The sequence below is a fragment of the Colius striatus genome, chromosome 15, assembly GCF_028858725.1.
Source record: "Colius striatus isolate bColStr4 chromosome 15, bColStr4.1.hap1, whole genome shotgun sequence".
Taxonomy (NCBI): Eukaryota; Metazoa; Chordata; class Aves; order Coliiformes; family Coliidae; genus Colius; species Colius striatus.
Window position 1 is genome coordinate 9000225 of NC_084773.1, and position 14327 is coordinate 9014551.

The window sequence follows — 14327 nt, forward strand, 5'->3', positions numbered from 1 at the left end:
AGCAGCTTCTCTGAAATCCCTCATACAGTTTTTCAAGATAATTTATGAAGCTTACTATTGGCTTTGGTACAAGCCTCTTAAGAAAAAGTTAGCAGTATCTGATGCAAGCATCAGCAAACAGCGTAAGAGGGGTAGGTTTTAGATTTACTCCAAAAGAGTAAGCTAGCTCATCTTTCCAAAATGAGCGTGTGGGGTGTTGATTTTTTATTTTCTGATTGTTGTTGCTTGTTTTAACATGGAACTTACCTTTTTCAACTGTGCTTCCAACTTACTACACTCTTCTTTCTTTTGTTCTATGGCTATTTCTAAAGACTTAAGTTTGGAGTCTCTTTTCAGCCCTGCTGATGCCAATGAAGATGCATGTTCTTTGAGATCGATTAAACTAGACTGAAAAATGACCAAGAGTAAAAAGTTAATTCCTAGTCACCAGGACACTAACTCATTGCCAACTTAGTAATCATTTGGATCCTATTCCCCCTCCCCATCCCCAAAAAGTGGTGACAGAAAGGTAAGCGTTGATAGCAAGACACCATTTTAAGAAAACAACCAATTGGAACCACAGGAGCTGACATGCAGTGAAACAGAAACATTAATAATACAGACAAATTGACATTATATTCTGCAGGTACAATTACTCTGAGGTTTATTGCTATAACTGACACATGAAACAAAAGTAACAATGGAATATTTAAGCCTATTGGAGGCCTATGTTAAGGAAAATGTAGAAGAAAGAACACACAACTATACAAAAACCAAAGCAATATTTTACGGACAAAATTGAGGACTATGAAAAATGCTTAAGAAAATAGCAGTTGAGAAGCTGACCACTGAAAAGTCAGAATTTCCATACTTAAAATTATTCAAGAGTCATCCTAATGCACTTTCTTTCACCATGACATAGATAGAACAACATAGATTTTACTGAAAAGACTGACCTCTTTTTCTGTCAGTTCTGCTTGTAAAGCATTAACTTTCTCCTTCAGGTCTTTGTTTTCTTTTTTATAACATTCAATTTCTTCAAGTCTTTCTCTGTCATCTCGCTCCCTTTGCTCCTTCAAGCGCTCTATTATTCTTTCCTAATAAAGGAAAGAATTGTAAAATGGAAAAGTTGGGAATCACTTTAAGAAAAGACAGAACAAAATCTCTTTACATTAAGCAGCACTTAAAAAATCAACCTTCAGAAGCAGAGTTCATGATACTAGAGCCAATGCAGGATTACCTCCCATTTAAAAAACATCAGATCAAGGTTTTAAATACTTAATAAGAGTAACATACTACAGAAAATTAATTAAATACCTGTACTGATATGAATATATTTTGCTTTCTGATAGATATGGAAAGTAATTTCTTTCCTTTATTCACAAGCAACTGAAGTCTCAAATAAATGTTGAAAACAGAGAGGTCATGACTGGTTTAGTCAGCTTGAATTTGGTTCCGTTTTCTACATGCTAGTAGTCTCTACGGTGGTTACAAGAAGTTTTGAAGAGTCAAAAAAATTATATTATCAGTCACTTGCTATCAGTAACTATCAGTTTACATTTTTTTATTTTGAGAGGAAGGAAAATCAAGTTGCCCAAAATATAGAAAAAGTACCCTGATAGAACTTATGATATCCAAACGAAGACTTTTCTCCATCTAACTAACAGTAATCTTACATACATTTAAACTCAAGCACAGTTTAAAATATTTTGCTAACTTTCAGTTACCATTATAAGGATTTCTAAAAATCATCAGTCAAGAATGAGGTGATCAATTCAAGAAGTGAAATGTAAAAAGCAGATGCAGTAGTATGGTTTTGTTAAGCTTTGATCACGTTCTTCAAAAATCATATTCTACTAATACTTACAGTATGCAAATAATCAGAGATAATTATTTAGGGTGAAATAAAATAACCACTAGATTGCATTTGAATTGGGAATAGGCCAATTTAAGCAGAGTATAGGGGAACTACTAGTATCATTTTAGAAGCAACATCATTTAGGAAAGATTTAGACATTGGAAAATAATGACTGCTATACTGAATAATCTTGTAATGAGAATATTGGTATAGTTAATTTTTGCTACACAATTCCTAAGGAAAATCTTTTCCAAAGGATGGAAGATCATACTGTCAGTTTCATCCTGTATCTGTATTCCCGTAACACCAGTGAGCCCTTTACAATGTAGCTAACTGATGATACATATTACCAAATTAGTATTACTGTAAGAATCTTCACAGTACAGTGTCGACTATTCGTATAAAACGCACTCCTATTTACTTCATTCAGAAAGAAATACACATTGATAACATACTGCATTGTACTTAGCACACAGTAAAAAAAAGATACTGCCAAAGCTAAAGGTAAAAAGTCATCTGTAATTAAATGTTTCCAAGTCAGTATTAACCAACTATGCACTGAGATCCCATGACCTGCAGATGTACACAACTTCGGGCTTCATTCAGCCCAGTGGTAAAAATCTCCCTTTGACTCATAACTGGCAGGATTTCAGGCAGAAACATATTCATGCAGAATGAAGGTACTTCAGCAGCAACACTGTCAAGTATTACATAAATGATAAACCAGCAAATATACTAGAGGTTTTTTTAAAAAAATCACTATTCGCTGGCTTTTGCTATATAACTATGCAAGAAAGGGATGATAAGAGATACTAAATAACTTGAATTACTAGTAACAAATGATACAAATTCTTAATCCCTTGAATATTAACTTTATTAAGTGAAGTGCTCAATAAGGGAAATAGTTTAACAATGTTTCAGAATCCACCTTGTTATATGTTGACATAATTTTATACCAAATCCTTGAAGATTTATCTAAATGATTTTTTTTCTCTATAACAACTTAAATATAACACTGTTTCATCTTATAAATGAACAGTATAATTTTTTTCTAAGTCAATCACACAAGATGACTAATTTATCTGTCAGCTCCATAAGGCTAAATGTCAAAAATGTGTTAAAAGGCCCTAATAGGCCATGTTTTACTTGATTAACAGCTAACTTGCAGAAATCCCAACAATGTGTTCTTGTTTCAGTCTTATTTGCATTGGCCAGCTTTCCCCATACACTAATCTAGGACCTCACAGGTCTAATCTATTTGCACTTTATCACAGAAGCAGGAACTGAATTGCCACAGCATATAGCTCCATTATCAGACATGCTCAATTGCTTATCTGCTGTATGCTGCTACAGTAGGAACAACTTTATAAATACCAGCTTCATGAAAGCAGCCTCTTGAGCTGCTTTGGGCCAGTCCAAGAGCTGAGATATTCTTTGAAAAGTTTCTTGTTAAAACATCAAGGAAGCTGATAGCAGTTTTGCATATTCTGATTTTAAAACTTCTTTTAATAGGAGTGAACCTACTTTTTTATTGTAATGTAATATTTAAGAATTTGCCATGTTTAGAAGTTGTTCAAAACTCAGGGGTAAAGAGCTGAATTAACAGCTTTTTCAGTTTAATTCTAAAATGTAGTCAACAAGTGAATAAATTGTGCTGATTAGCTTCTGACTCCTAACATGATGACAAATAAAATAAAACAAAAAATAGAACATGAGACATTAAAAAGAATCCATTTCAGGAAATTTGGATGCTGCTTTATGATGTCTACAGTAATTTCTCATTTACTGTTACCAAGGTATATAATCAGTCAGTATGGAAAAAAAAAAAAATCTGAGAGATAGATTTTTCCATCTATTTTCATGAAGAATAAGGAGCCATATTTTCTATTTCAGAGCCAAAATCTCAATCTCAGTATTTAGCTGCCAGAAGACACAAGAAGGAGAATAAGACAAGAAGAATCAAGTTGAAATTTCTAAAAGGTGCCTATTGGCTTTTTTCAATATCCCAGACACTACACTTAAGACAAAGAAACCTATCCATGAAAGTGGATAAGAAACTTCAAGAAACTCATGAGAATGAAATTGTGCATGACTTTTCCATACAATAAACAACTGAAAATATACAGAGAGATGTTTTGACCTTGGAACCTTCCTCCTCTTTGTATCCACTGCTCTAAGATGAAGTACACTGTTTCTCAAAAGTTCGTATTAATTCTACTGTGCAATGTTACTTTCCATTTTTTTTTTTCCTAATATACTAACCATTCTTCAACTGTATAAGTATTTCCCACAGTAGCACACCGTGACTGGTCACATAGTAAAAGATATAAAGCTCATTTGTAGAAAAAGGCTATTATTTAATAATTCCATGTATCTTTTCCTTAGAGTAACAAAGTAGCATTTCTGAAATAATATAGAACAATAACCATGTCACTAAGAGAGCTTCCCTTGAAGAACTCTTGAAGCATATCACTTCCCTTTATATCCTACTATCTAACTTTTATGAGTAATGACTGTGTAACTGAAAAAGTCACCACAAACCACAGCACAACTCGGCTTTATGCCACTTCTCAAAAGCATTTTCTTATAAAAGGTACCATTGTCTTCATCAGCTGTGAAAGATCAAAGTCTCTGTAAGAGGAAAATATTCCACAGTATTCATTGTGTGTCTTGAAGCAGCCTGAAAATACTAGGCAGGAAAGATGCCATTCTCAGCTGACTGTATGCACACACAGTGACTGCATACAGAATTCAGTACAGAATTCAACCTTAGAAACCCCATGTGAGTTCTAATCAATTCCACTTGGAAAAACCACTAATCACACTGATTCTGTTTAAAAGTGTCTGTTCACATATATCCATGCAATTACAAATGAAGTAGACAAGAATTGCAAAAATACATTTCAGAGAAGTATCTAAGTTCACCTAATTTCCAACTAGCATGATTTATCAAACTGTGAACCTTTACTACAGCAATCAAAGAAAGCTTGACACAAAATTTCCGTATCAGTCTCTAGTGTTGCCACATTTCAAGTTATCATATATATGAAGAAAGCACAATTTTTAAACAAATCCTCAAGACAATATTAAAAAATAATGCATTGAGTTTACTAAAATGTTATAATTTGTGTGCCTGATGGTAACAGAATATTTATTTTCAGATACATAAAAAACCTCTTCTAAATTATAAAAAATTTTACATTTATTTATTATTTTCCATTTATTTCAATAGTTCCATTTTAGAATGGTACTTAAACACAATGACTTGAAAACAAGTAATTTCCAGTCATTAGTTGGGTTGGGTTTTAACTCAGTATTTGTTCATCTTTTGTACTTCTGGGAGTGAAGACTACACATAATCTATTCAATACCTACACATGACCTATTCAATCTTTTCACACAAGCTGCTTCTACTGTGAACCCTAGAAGAGTGTCATTAATTTAATATTTTCAAGAGAAATAACATTACAAGTGAAGCAGACTGCAACTTAGCAAATTATCCTTGCTAAGAAGTATCACATAAGTGCATTTTCTCTGAAGTGCTGCACATACAGCTGATGCAGAAAATGGGATACAAGATTTTTTTGGCTTTTGACAATCTACTTCATGCTCAGCTGCACAGGAGAACTGGCAAATCCACAGTGTGACACTCACTCTGCTTTCTACATTGACAACACTAAAACGATGGTTAAAGGACTGTTTTAAACGCATAGCTGCCTCTATGGACATTTTATGAAAGTGACAATAGAGATTAAGCCAGAAAAGATAGTTTACAAGGAGGAGAAATAGATTTAAAACTACTTTGTATCATTTCTTTTATATCCTGTGAGACTGATTAGCACTGTGTCCAGATTAGCAGATAAACAAAATGCATGTAAAATTACTTATCGTATACATGCTGTAAGCTTATCCATACGAAGACACAGAAATAATAGTAATGTCAAGTTTTTTCACTGTTGTTGACTAAGCAAATGTTAGTAAGGTGATTAAATATACAAGGAAATCAAAAATCCAACATCAGTGCCAACACCACAGTGGCATTTTAAAGTCATATGCTGTCATAAATATATTCATACACTGCAGAATGGCACATCTGTGCACATTTAAGTGATATATATCAAGGTCTGTGAGTTGTAAAAAGTGGAGTTTTTTACTAGTTTTCTTGGCATATAAATTCACTTGGATTACCTCGTACTCAAAGTTAACTGGAAGAAAAACTCTGACCTCACTGAAACTGGTAGGAATGTTACCACTAATTTAAACAGTCTACATTTATCCCTTCTATTAGGTATTTTTCAAGTTAAAAGCATATCGTTTTCAAAGAAATAAAAAAGTAATTCTCATTTTTTTAAGAGATAGTTTGTCTTACAAATTAAGTGTAGGAAATCAATAGTGCTAACAGCAAGCCAAGTGCTAACAGTTGGTACAGTCACTTGCTGTTGGCTCTTCAGAAGGCTCTGCTTAACAGACAAAAGATTAGGATAATCAAGATCACAAAGCCATAAAAACATTCCAAACTTTATCCTCTTTAAGCTGAGTGTCTATGCCTTTTAGTTCTTTTAGGGAACAATCACACATCCCCTTGACCAAGGGAAAAATCCCGGGCCATTTACTCCATCCCCATTTAAAAGGGCATCCTTCTTTACCTCAGAGTCCCGTTTCAGTTCAGTAGTCAGGAATCACTCCTTGCTCATCCTACCAGAACAGAGCCACCTGCTTTCCTGACAAGGCCCATAGATTCTATTACAGGTGCCAGACCAACTTAAAAAGCCATTTTCTGGACACACTTTACCCACAAGAGCAGCACATAATGCTGTTCCATGAGAAAACATTACCTTTTCTGATAGAGCTTCTTCTAAGGTTGCTAGTGCTGTGTCTGTGTTACTAGAATCCGTCTGCAATGACTTCACTCTGTCTTTTAGATTAGTTAGTTGTTTGTCTTTGTCCCTAAGTTGCTCCTGTAGATTTTCAATCTGAAAATAAAAACAGATGATAATATTCATCAACCTTTTCTTAACATTCAAAGAGGGACTTGGGTGCTAGGACCAAGTGAATGTATATGTATCACACATGCCTCAGTATACTGCCAAGTTTTTACATGTTACAATATCAACAGTTTTTAACTTCCATCCTTTCTATTTTGATTTCCTTTGTTAAAAAGTATCATTGCCAAATTATAGGAAAAAAATCTCAGTGCAGTCAGGTATTTTATTAACCATACTCTGATATTAATAACTTTAGTTTAAGGTACTGCATTATCTCAGCAATTCAAAGTATGTGTGGTATTACCCCTTTAGATTATTCTGGTTGCAAAAAGGGACAGGCAAAGCAAGTTCTGTGAGCCTCGAAACTGAGAAGAAGACAGATAATATTCTATCTATCTAAAAACCTCATCTTCCACAATGCCCTGCTACAAAGGAAACTCACCTGGACAGAGATCAGCATATTTATATTTCAAAAAGCCAAACCCAGAAACAAACATAACTAAAACAGATAAAGAAAGAAAAAAAAAACAAACCAAACCAAAACATAAATACCACTAAGACCAAAACATTCAACCCAAAGGCCATCATTTCTGCCACACTTTCTTCATCTAAATGAAGATTTAAGGTATGTCACACTTATTTTGCATATTACAACTGCTTTGAATATGTCTATTTCTTCCTCTAGCAATTGTTTTAACACATCACTAAGGTAGCTGTAAACACACTGGTTTGTTAAACAGGTCATTATTTATAATGGTTAAGCCAGAAAGGTTTTGCAGAAATACACGTCCACAGTACTGTGGGGATTCTATAAGCAAATCTGAATAAAAGCACTCAGCTTCTGATTGTCATGGCAGTCACCTTCTATTTCTGTAAAGCACTATCACCTTCTGGGCATAATGCAGAATGGACATGAGGTATGCTATATGTATAAAATGTTATTGTCTCTCAGAAGAATCAATCTCCCTTCATCCCACACTCAGTGCCACTCACTAGCATGACACTGATGGAAAACCAAAATTTATTCCATAATACTTAGCACAATAAATATTAACAATAATGAGTCTATTATTTTGGTCTACCACTTTATATAATATGACAAAATATGTCTAAATCCATAAGGAATTATTTGTTCAATACTGGTTTTATATATGCTGTTAAAAGTAGAAAAATTATTAATGTCAACGGGGATTCATGATTCTTGTTTTCATCAGTGATTTTACACTTTGGACTATGTTCTGCCGCTACTGAAATGAAGGAAGTTTTGCTGTTCATGTCATGAAGCAATGTATGTTTTTTCATGGCCAATGTCATTTCCATTTAAAGCAATTCAGATTTTAACAAAAGCGGGATTCTTCATAATTACTGTTAAACAGTACTTAAAAATTCTTCTACAAAGCTTAAGGTGAATTCAATGCATATGCAGCTTCACAGAAGTCAGCAGTAATGTAAATAAAAATTTGATCTCCATATGCAAAAAATGTATCACCATAATAAAACACCCTTTCAATTGGGACATACTTTGGTGAAAACTGTCCTCCTACTTGTTATACATGTACAGGAAAAAGCCTGAAATTCAGTTCTGACATTATATGCATCGATAATTGACAAACAATAATATCCACACTACAACTGTGTGCATTGTATAAAATTTGTTTAAATATATTTAATTTTTTAAAGAATTAAAATTTATAAAATAAAATTTCAAAGTAAATTTGGAGGAGAATATTCCAAATAGAAATTCTTTATAACAGCATAGGAAATACAAGCATTGGACCTTTTTTCTTATATATATAGATATTTTGGTATGTCAGATTACTGCTATGGCACAAAGATTCCACTTGCTCTGTGAACTATAAAATACTAAAGTATATATAAAAGAGTTTTTTGGGAGGACCTGACATAGAATAGCTCACTCTTGTAAACGACCTCTCATAATATTTTTCCTCGAGTGTATATTTTAGACAGATACAGAAATAAGATACATGTGTTAATGAGTTAAGAACTTTTTATTTTATGGCATGTGTATTAGTCACATCTAGAATTACATTAACTGGCATTCAGAGGACTGCACACTATGTTTCTTTCTTTACTTTCATCCAAGTATTAGTGATTCTAACAACTACCTCATGACACCCTGTGGAATACTTAAGCAATTGCACATTTCAGCCTCACCAGAATAAATTCTTAAGCAAAAAGGAAATAAAACAGGAGAGTGAATATTGATTACATGTTCTCTGAAACAAAGTTAAGATCTGGTCCTTTATTATCATCAGCTTGACCTACCAACTCTAGGCACCCTAAATGAAAGTACTTATTTCCTATGCACAGTGCTTATCTGAATTCCACAGCATTTACACGATTTCCTTCCTCTTAAAACTAATTTAAAATATGATCCAACTCTTAACCAAGAAAACGTGTTCTAAAATTATTCAGCATTTACAAAATTCTTTCCTCTGAGGTAAAGAGAACAGGCAGCAAATTAAAAACATCCCCACTGAATCACAACTGTTTTAAACTAAGTCATTCATTCCATAGTCCATAGATAAAATAAGAGGAAAAGATCTGATTATTCTTCTATTCGTGCTATATAAATCTCAAGAAAGTACTTGAATGGGAACAGGACCACACTGGGGTATGTGAAAGCAGAATCAGTGCTGCAGAGTATTTGTTTGTTTGTTGGGATGAGCATGGCATTAGCAAAGATCCACTAATGAAGACAAGATTTTATGACCAGTTAATCTCACAAATTATTATCTCAAAAAAACTACAGGAGACAAAGAGATTGAGCAGTCTCATATGCCAAAATCTTGGAACACAAAATATTTAGTTCTTCCAGGGTGATTTTTAAACCCAGAAGAAATAACAAGCCCTCTGGTAATCTCTGTCATTCTCCAACATAAATTGGGTAAAAGGATGGATGTAAGGATCCAATTTTATTGCTGAATAACGATTGACTTCTGAGCATACTTGAATTCATGACAGGGGCTGCTAAGAATTAATCCTCAAGCATTTATACTTATGTCTGATAGGAAATTAGTTACAGTGTAGTTTTGTCAGCGTGTAATCCTTGTCTCTGCAAACTGCTATGTCCCTGTGCCATGAACAGCGTGAAAAGAACCTGGTCACTTTTTTCAGAAAGTATGTATATTCCCAGAGTTTAAGAATTACTTTATTCCTTTTCAGAAAACACTACCCTTACAGATAAAAGTAGAGAGGCATCCTGTCAATAAACTGCAAGTGCTAATCTTGTCACTTTTTGGCGACAGCCTCAGGAATGCTTCTGAAACACTCAAGGGATTAAATCTCACTCGCCGACAGGATTTAAAATTCTACAGTAACTCAAGTTCTCAAAAGAAAACTACTTTCATTATCAAAATTAAGGTAATGTACTCTACAATTTGCAAGAAAATTATATAATCAAGGAAAATGTTCTATGCTACAACAATTTGCCTTCAGAGATATGAATTAAAACATAAGAGAAGGTAAGACACTGTAAGAAATAATACATCAGAATCTTCCTAGACCTAGTTAGTAAACTGTAAATCCATACACTTATAACTTATCTCCATATATTTTCCTTTCTGCTCTGTACTTGAGTTTTAAATAAGTTGGACAAGTATTTTATAAAATTGACTTTTTCAATCTGAAATTCCTTTTCCCCTATTCTAAATTTCCCTAGGCAGAAATCTTCGAGATTTGTTTCATGTCAAAATGCAGGTCATGTCTGTTCTAGTGAAGTAGATGAATAATGTAACATCACCTTCAACTTAAAACTGAATCACACAAGAGGAAACAGGACTTTTGTATATATCACCTTCATTACTTACTAAAAAAAAAAATTTAAAGCCTTATTATTTTAAGAAAAAGAAAACTACCCATTTCCCAAGTACTATTACATTCTACTTTTAGCAGTTGAAGCTATGGCTCCAAAGCTTTCCACTGACGTTCATTATACAATCTAAATATGTTTTTCAATTTAAGCAGGATCTTTATTTAAAAAATTAGTTAATTGAATGGCAACTTCTGCTTCACCAGTGTGACATTGCAGGATTGTCTTCTGTTCTGGAAAAGACTAGCCCTAGAAGTGCTTCATCATTCAGTACCACTAACTTTCACTTTCTTTTTCTTCCTATTAAGTAGGTAGAGAAAATTAATTATGAATGTTTTTTCAAGTCAAAATAAATATATATTTATAATCTAACAAAATTAATGTTCTCCTGAAAAAAATACTAAAATATAAAACTATTAAAAATATTCCAAAATGAGGAGGTTCAGCTTGCAACTACATATATTTATTGAAGTATAAGATTCACACTGATCTTGGGCTTTACTGACATAATTGGAAAAAAGCTTGCTAATCTGACATGACAAAATGCTCTTCATAAGCAGTTTCTATCACTACCAAAATGCTTGATTATTTCTCAGTAGAATAAAATTTCTTACCTACAGATGCCAATTGCACTTTGTCCTCAGTGTAAATTATTTCCAGAGTGCCTTCCTCACTACATTCTAAATTTATATTGTACAAATTGGAGTAATGCAGCAGCATTGTACTTACTTTAGATTACAAAATACCTCATGGTATTTTAGCTTTATATTGTTTCATTATTTTGCCCCATAACACTTTCTCAAACATCAGAACTTTTAGATAAATCAAAGCATAGTACCAGCTGAACACCACACTGTACGCATGACAGCAGATTACTAAATCAGAGACAGTAAAGGTATTTGTAAAGTTGTCCATACATTTTACATAACCCTTTAAATCATGCTAAACAATATTCCCAACCATGGATACTGTGTGTGCGTGAGGAAAAAGCAGTCTCCAAGTCAATGAGTCTAAGATTTTCACAAAAGACAATTGATCTATCTGAATAGTTTTTACCTTAAACTTTCTTCAGGACTACAGTTCAAAGTAGCTAAGTGCAGCTGCATGGTGACAGTCACGAAGGAGCTAATGAAGCAAATGCTGCTTCACATATCAGCTCTCACATTCACCTGATGACAAGAGCAATAGAGAAGTGGCATGAGCTAGTAATTACCCTATTGCTACCTTCCCAACTCACATAATTGAAGTAGGAAACAAAATAATCCTTGAGAATTTTGTTCTACTTGATAATTTTATAAAACAGAAAGAGATACAAAACCATAATAAAAAAGCAGGAAAAGAGATAAATCTTTTCCTAAAGTACACTTACATTGCTTCCCTCCAAAGTTACTGCATTTGTATACAAAACATTTTCTGCTTCTTCAAACTGCTTGATTTTTTTTCCATTAGAATTACACATCTGATCAGATTAGCACTGGGGTTTGATAAATTACTTTCAAGGTTGTTCATTATTCTTATACTTGTCTCTTCTTTTTAAGTTACTATATTTACATTGTTAAGAAACACCTGGTTGTGTGTATTTTATCCAATTTAACAGAATCATCTCCCACTTCGCTTCATTTGAAGCCAAACTTTACATGCAAATTTGTCTCTAACAAAGTAGCAAGTGTTTTGGGCCAGGAAGATACTAGATTACACAGTGTTTAAGCAAGATGAGGCTTCATATTCTCTAGTATCTTCACTGAAGTACTGCAATATAAAATACTACACTTCATAAATGAATGTGAAGGCATCTGTGACATGATTTTTCTCAGTGAAATCAATCTATTTTTCAACATAATTTGTTGTGTAATGTTATCACATTATTTATTGTACTGATGTATATAATGCCCCTTTAAAACAATTCTCTATGAAATAGCTTGAATAAAACAACATAAACCAATAACTCACCTAAGACATACCTCTCTCTGTACTTACAGAATGCCACTATTATCCACTATTAACACTGTCAACCAGGAACTACTAGGGAAACTACACCCATGGGTCTATGCTGTGCTTTGTTGTATGCACTGACACGTTAAGTAAACAAAGTGTACTATTTCATAGAGAACAAATGACAAGTCTTGGGCTGACATGTTAAGTACATCTAATTTTGTTAGGCAAGGCTCTATATAAAGACTGCAAGAGAACTTCCCTTCCTCAGTGGCTAGAATAAATTCTCTTCCAAAAACGTGCACTGTGAATTCAGCTGTAATTATGAGTTAGAGAAACAGAGTGCTTGCTTCATGTTTGTTACCATTTCTATTCCAGGACTACACAACATGTTATAAACATATTTATGACCAGTTTGTTGTCAACCTGCAAAAACTGTCACTAATGTACCAAATAAACCATTAAAGTGCATACTGCAAATTAAACACAGTTAAGAGAAAAACCAATTGATATATTGGAGATGCACTGTATGTTTGCATCTGGTAGGAAATACTGTAGAAAAGAGTGGGTAATTCATTTTTGTTTATTCCCAAACAGCAACTTATGAAGCTGAATGTATAAAATAACAGTAGTGTTCACAGGACATGAGACAGAGATCATCAAACTGCACACACTCTTCAAAAGAAATAAGCTGTGCAACATGTATGGGTAACTCCTTGTGCAACTGAATAAAAAAGAAAAATATCTGAAGATACAATTAGAGAAAAAGTGGACTTTCAAGATGACAGGCAAAGATGACATCATGCCTCAGAGTTGGACTTAAATATGCAAACAAAGATCAGAATACAGACATTGGTACTCTGAATAAAAAAATTATTCTCTTGCCACTGAATGCTAAAGCTCTAGTAGCAACCAAAGGTAAAGAAAACACTAGATGAACAAAACCAAGAGTTTACACAGATGTTGACACCTGGAGATAGGAATTTTCAAGGAATGAAATGAAGAAAAAAGGAAACAGGAAGAGAGGTTTAAAAGCTATGAAGTAACAAACATTGTCAGCATCAAACAAAAGAAAAAGTTAAGGGTAGTTAGAATTTGATCAGAGGGATAAACACTACACACCTAATAACAACCAGGTCAAAAAGCATTTCTAAAAAACATCTAAGAAAAAACAAAGAAAAAACTAATCCTGGGATTTCATTTCATTCTATTTCAAGATATACATTTTTTTTTTGTATGAACAAAGCCAAAACCTACATTAAGAAGAACTAAAATAATTTCCAAGTCAGCAGGTATAAGTTTTTAAAAATTGAAGTCTGAAATATTTGAGTCACTTCCACCTCTATGTCATCAAATGCCTTTAATGTAAAAAATTATCACCATCTCTAAACAAAAGATGCTCAATCAAAGACTCCCCAGAAAAAAAGATTGAACAGATACACAAATGTTTAACAACCACAAAGACAAAATCTAAAAGATGGCAGCACCAGAAGTGGCTCTCTCATCAATGAATTCCCAAATCTGTCACAAGAACTCTACCAGTTCTTCTGTTTACATCTCACTAGCAGCAATAAGGCCTCCAGGATGAGAGAGCAGGATAACCAGGACAGGTTATTGTAGAAGTTATACTTCCTGTTCAAATTATTAGTAAAGGCAACAAGCTCTGTGTCAATATCATTCATATATTTTCCTCTCAAACTTCGAAAGTTTCAGATATACTCAAAGCTCACACACTTCACAG

The 14327-nt window shown here is 33.5% G+C and overlaps 1 protein-coding gene across 1 annotated transcript in view; it reads right to left on the reverse strand.

Moving 5' to 3' along the window:
- The window catches only part of ERC2 (ELKS/RAB6-interacting/CAST family member 2), a 311703-nt gene that overhangs the window by 165044 nt on the left and 132332 nt on the right, over positions 1-14327 (reverse strand). Inside the window, exons 7-9 of the mRNA XM_062008749.1 lie at positions 6673-6810; positions 936-1076; positions 247-387 (exon numbers count right to left, since the gene is read on the reverse strand). Of these exons, the coding sequence (XP_061864733.1) occupies positions 247-387; positions 936-1076; positions 6673-6810 (420 nt within the window). The remainder of the gene's footprint in view (positions 1-246; positions 388-935; positions 1077-6672; positions 6811-14327) is intronic.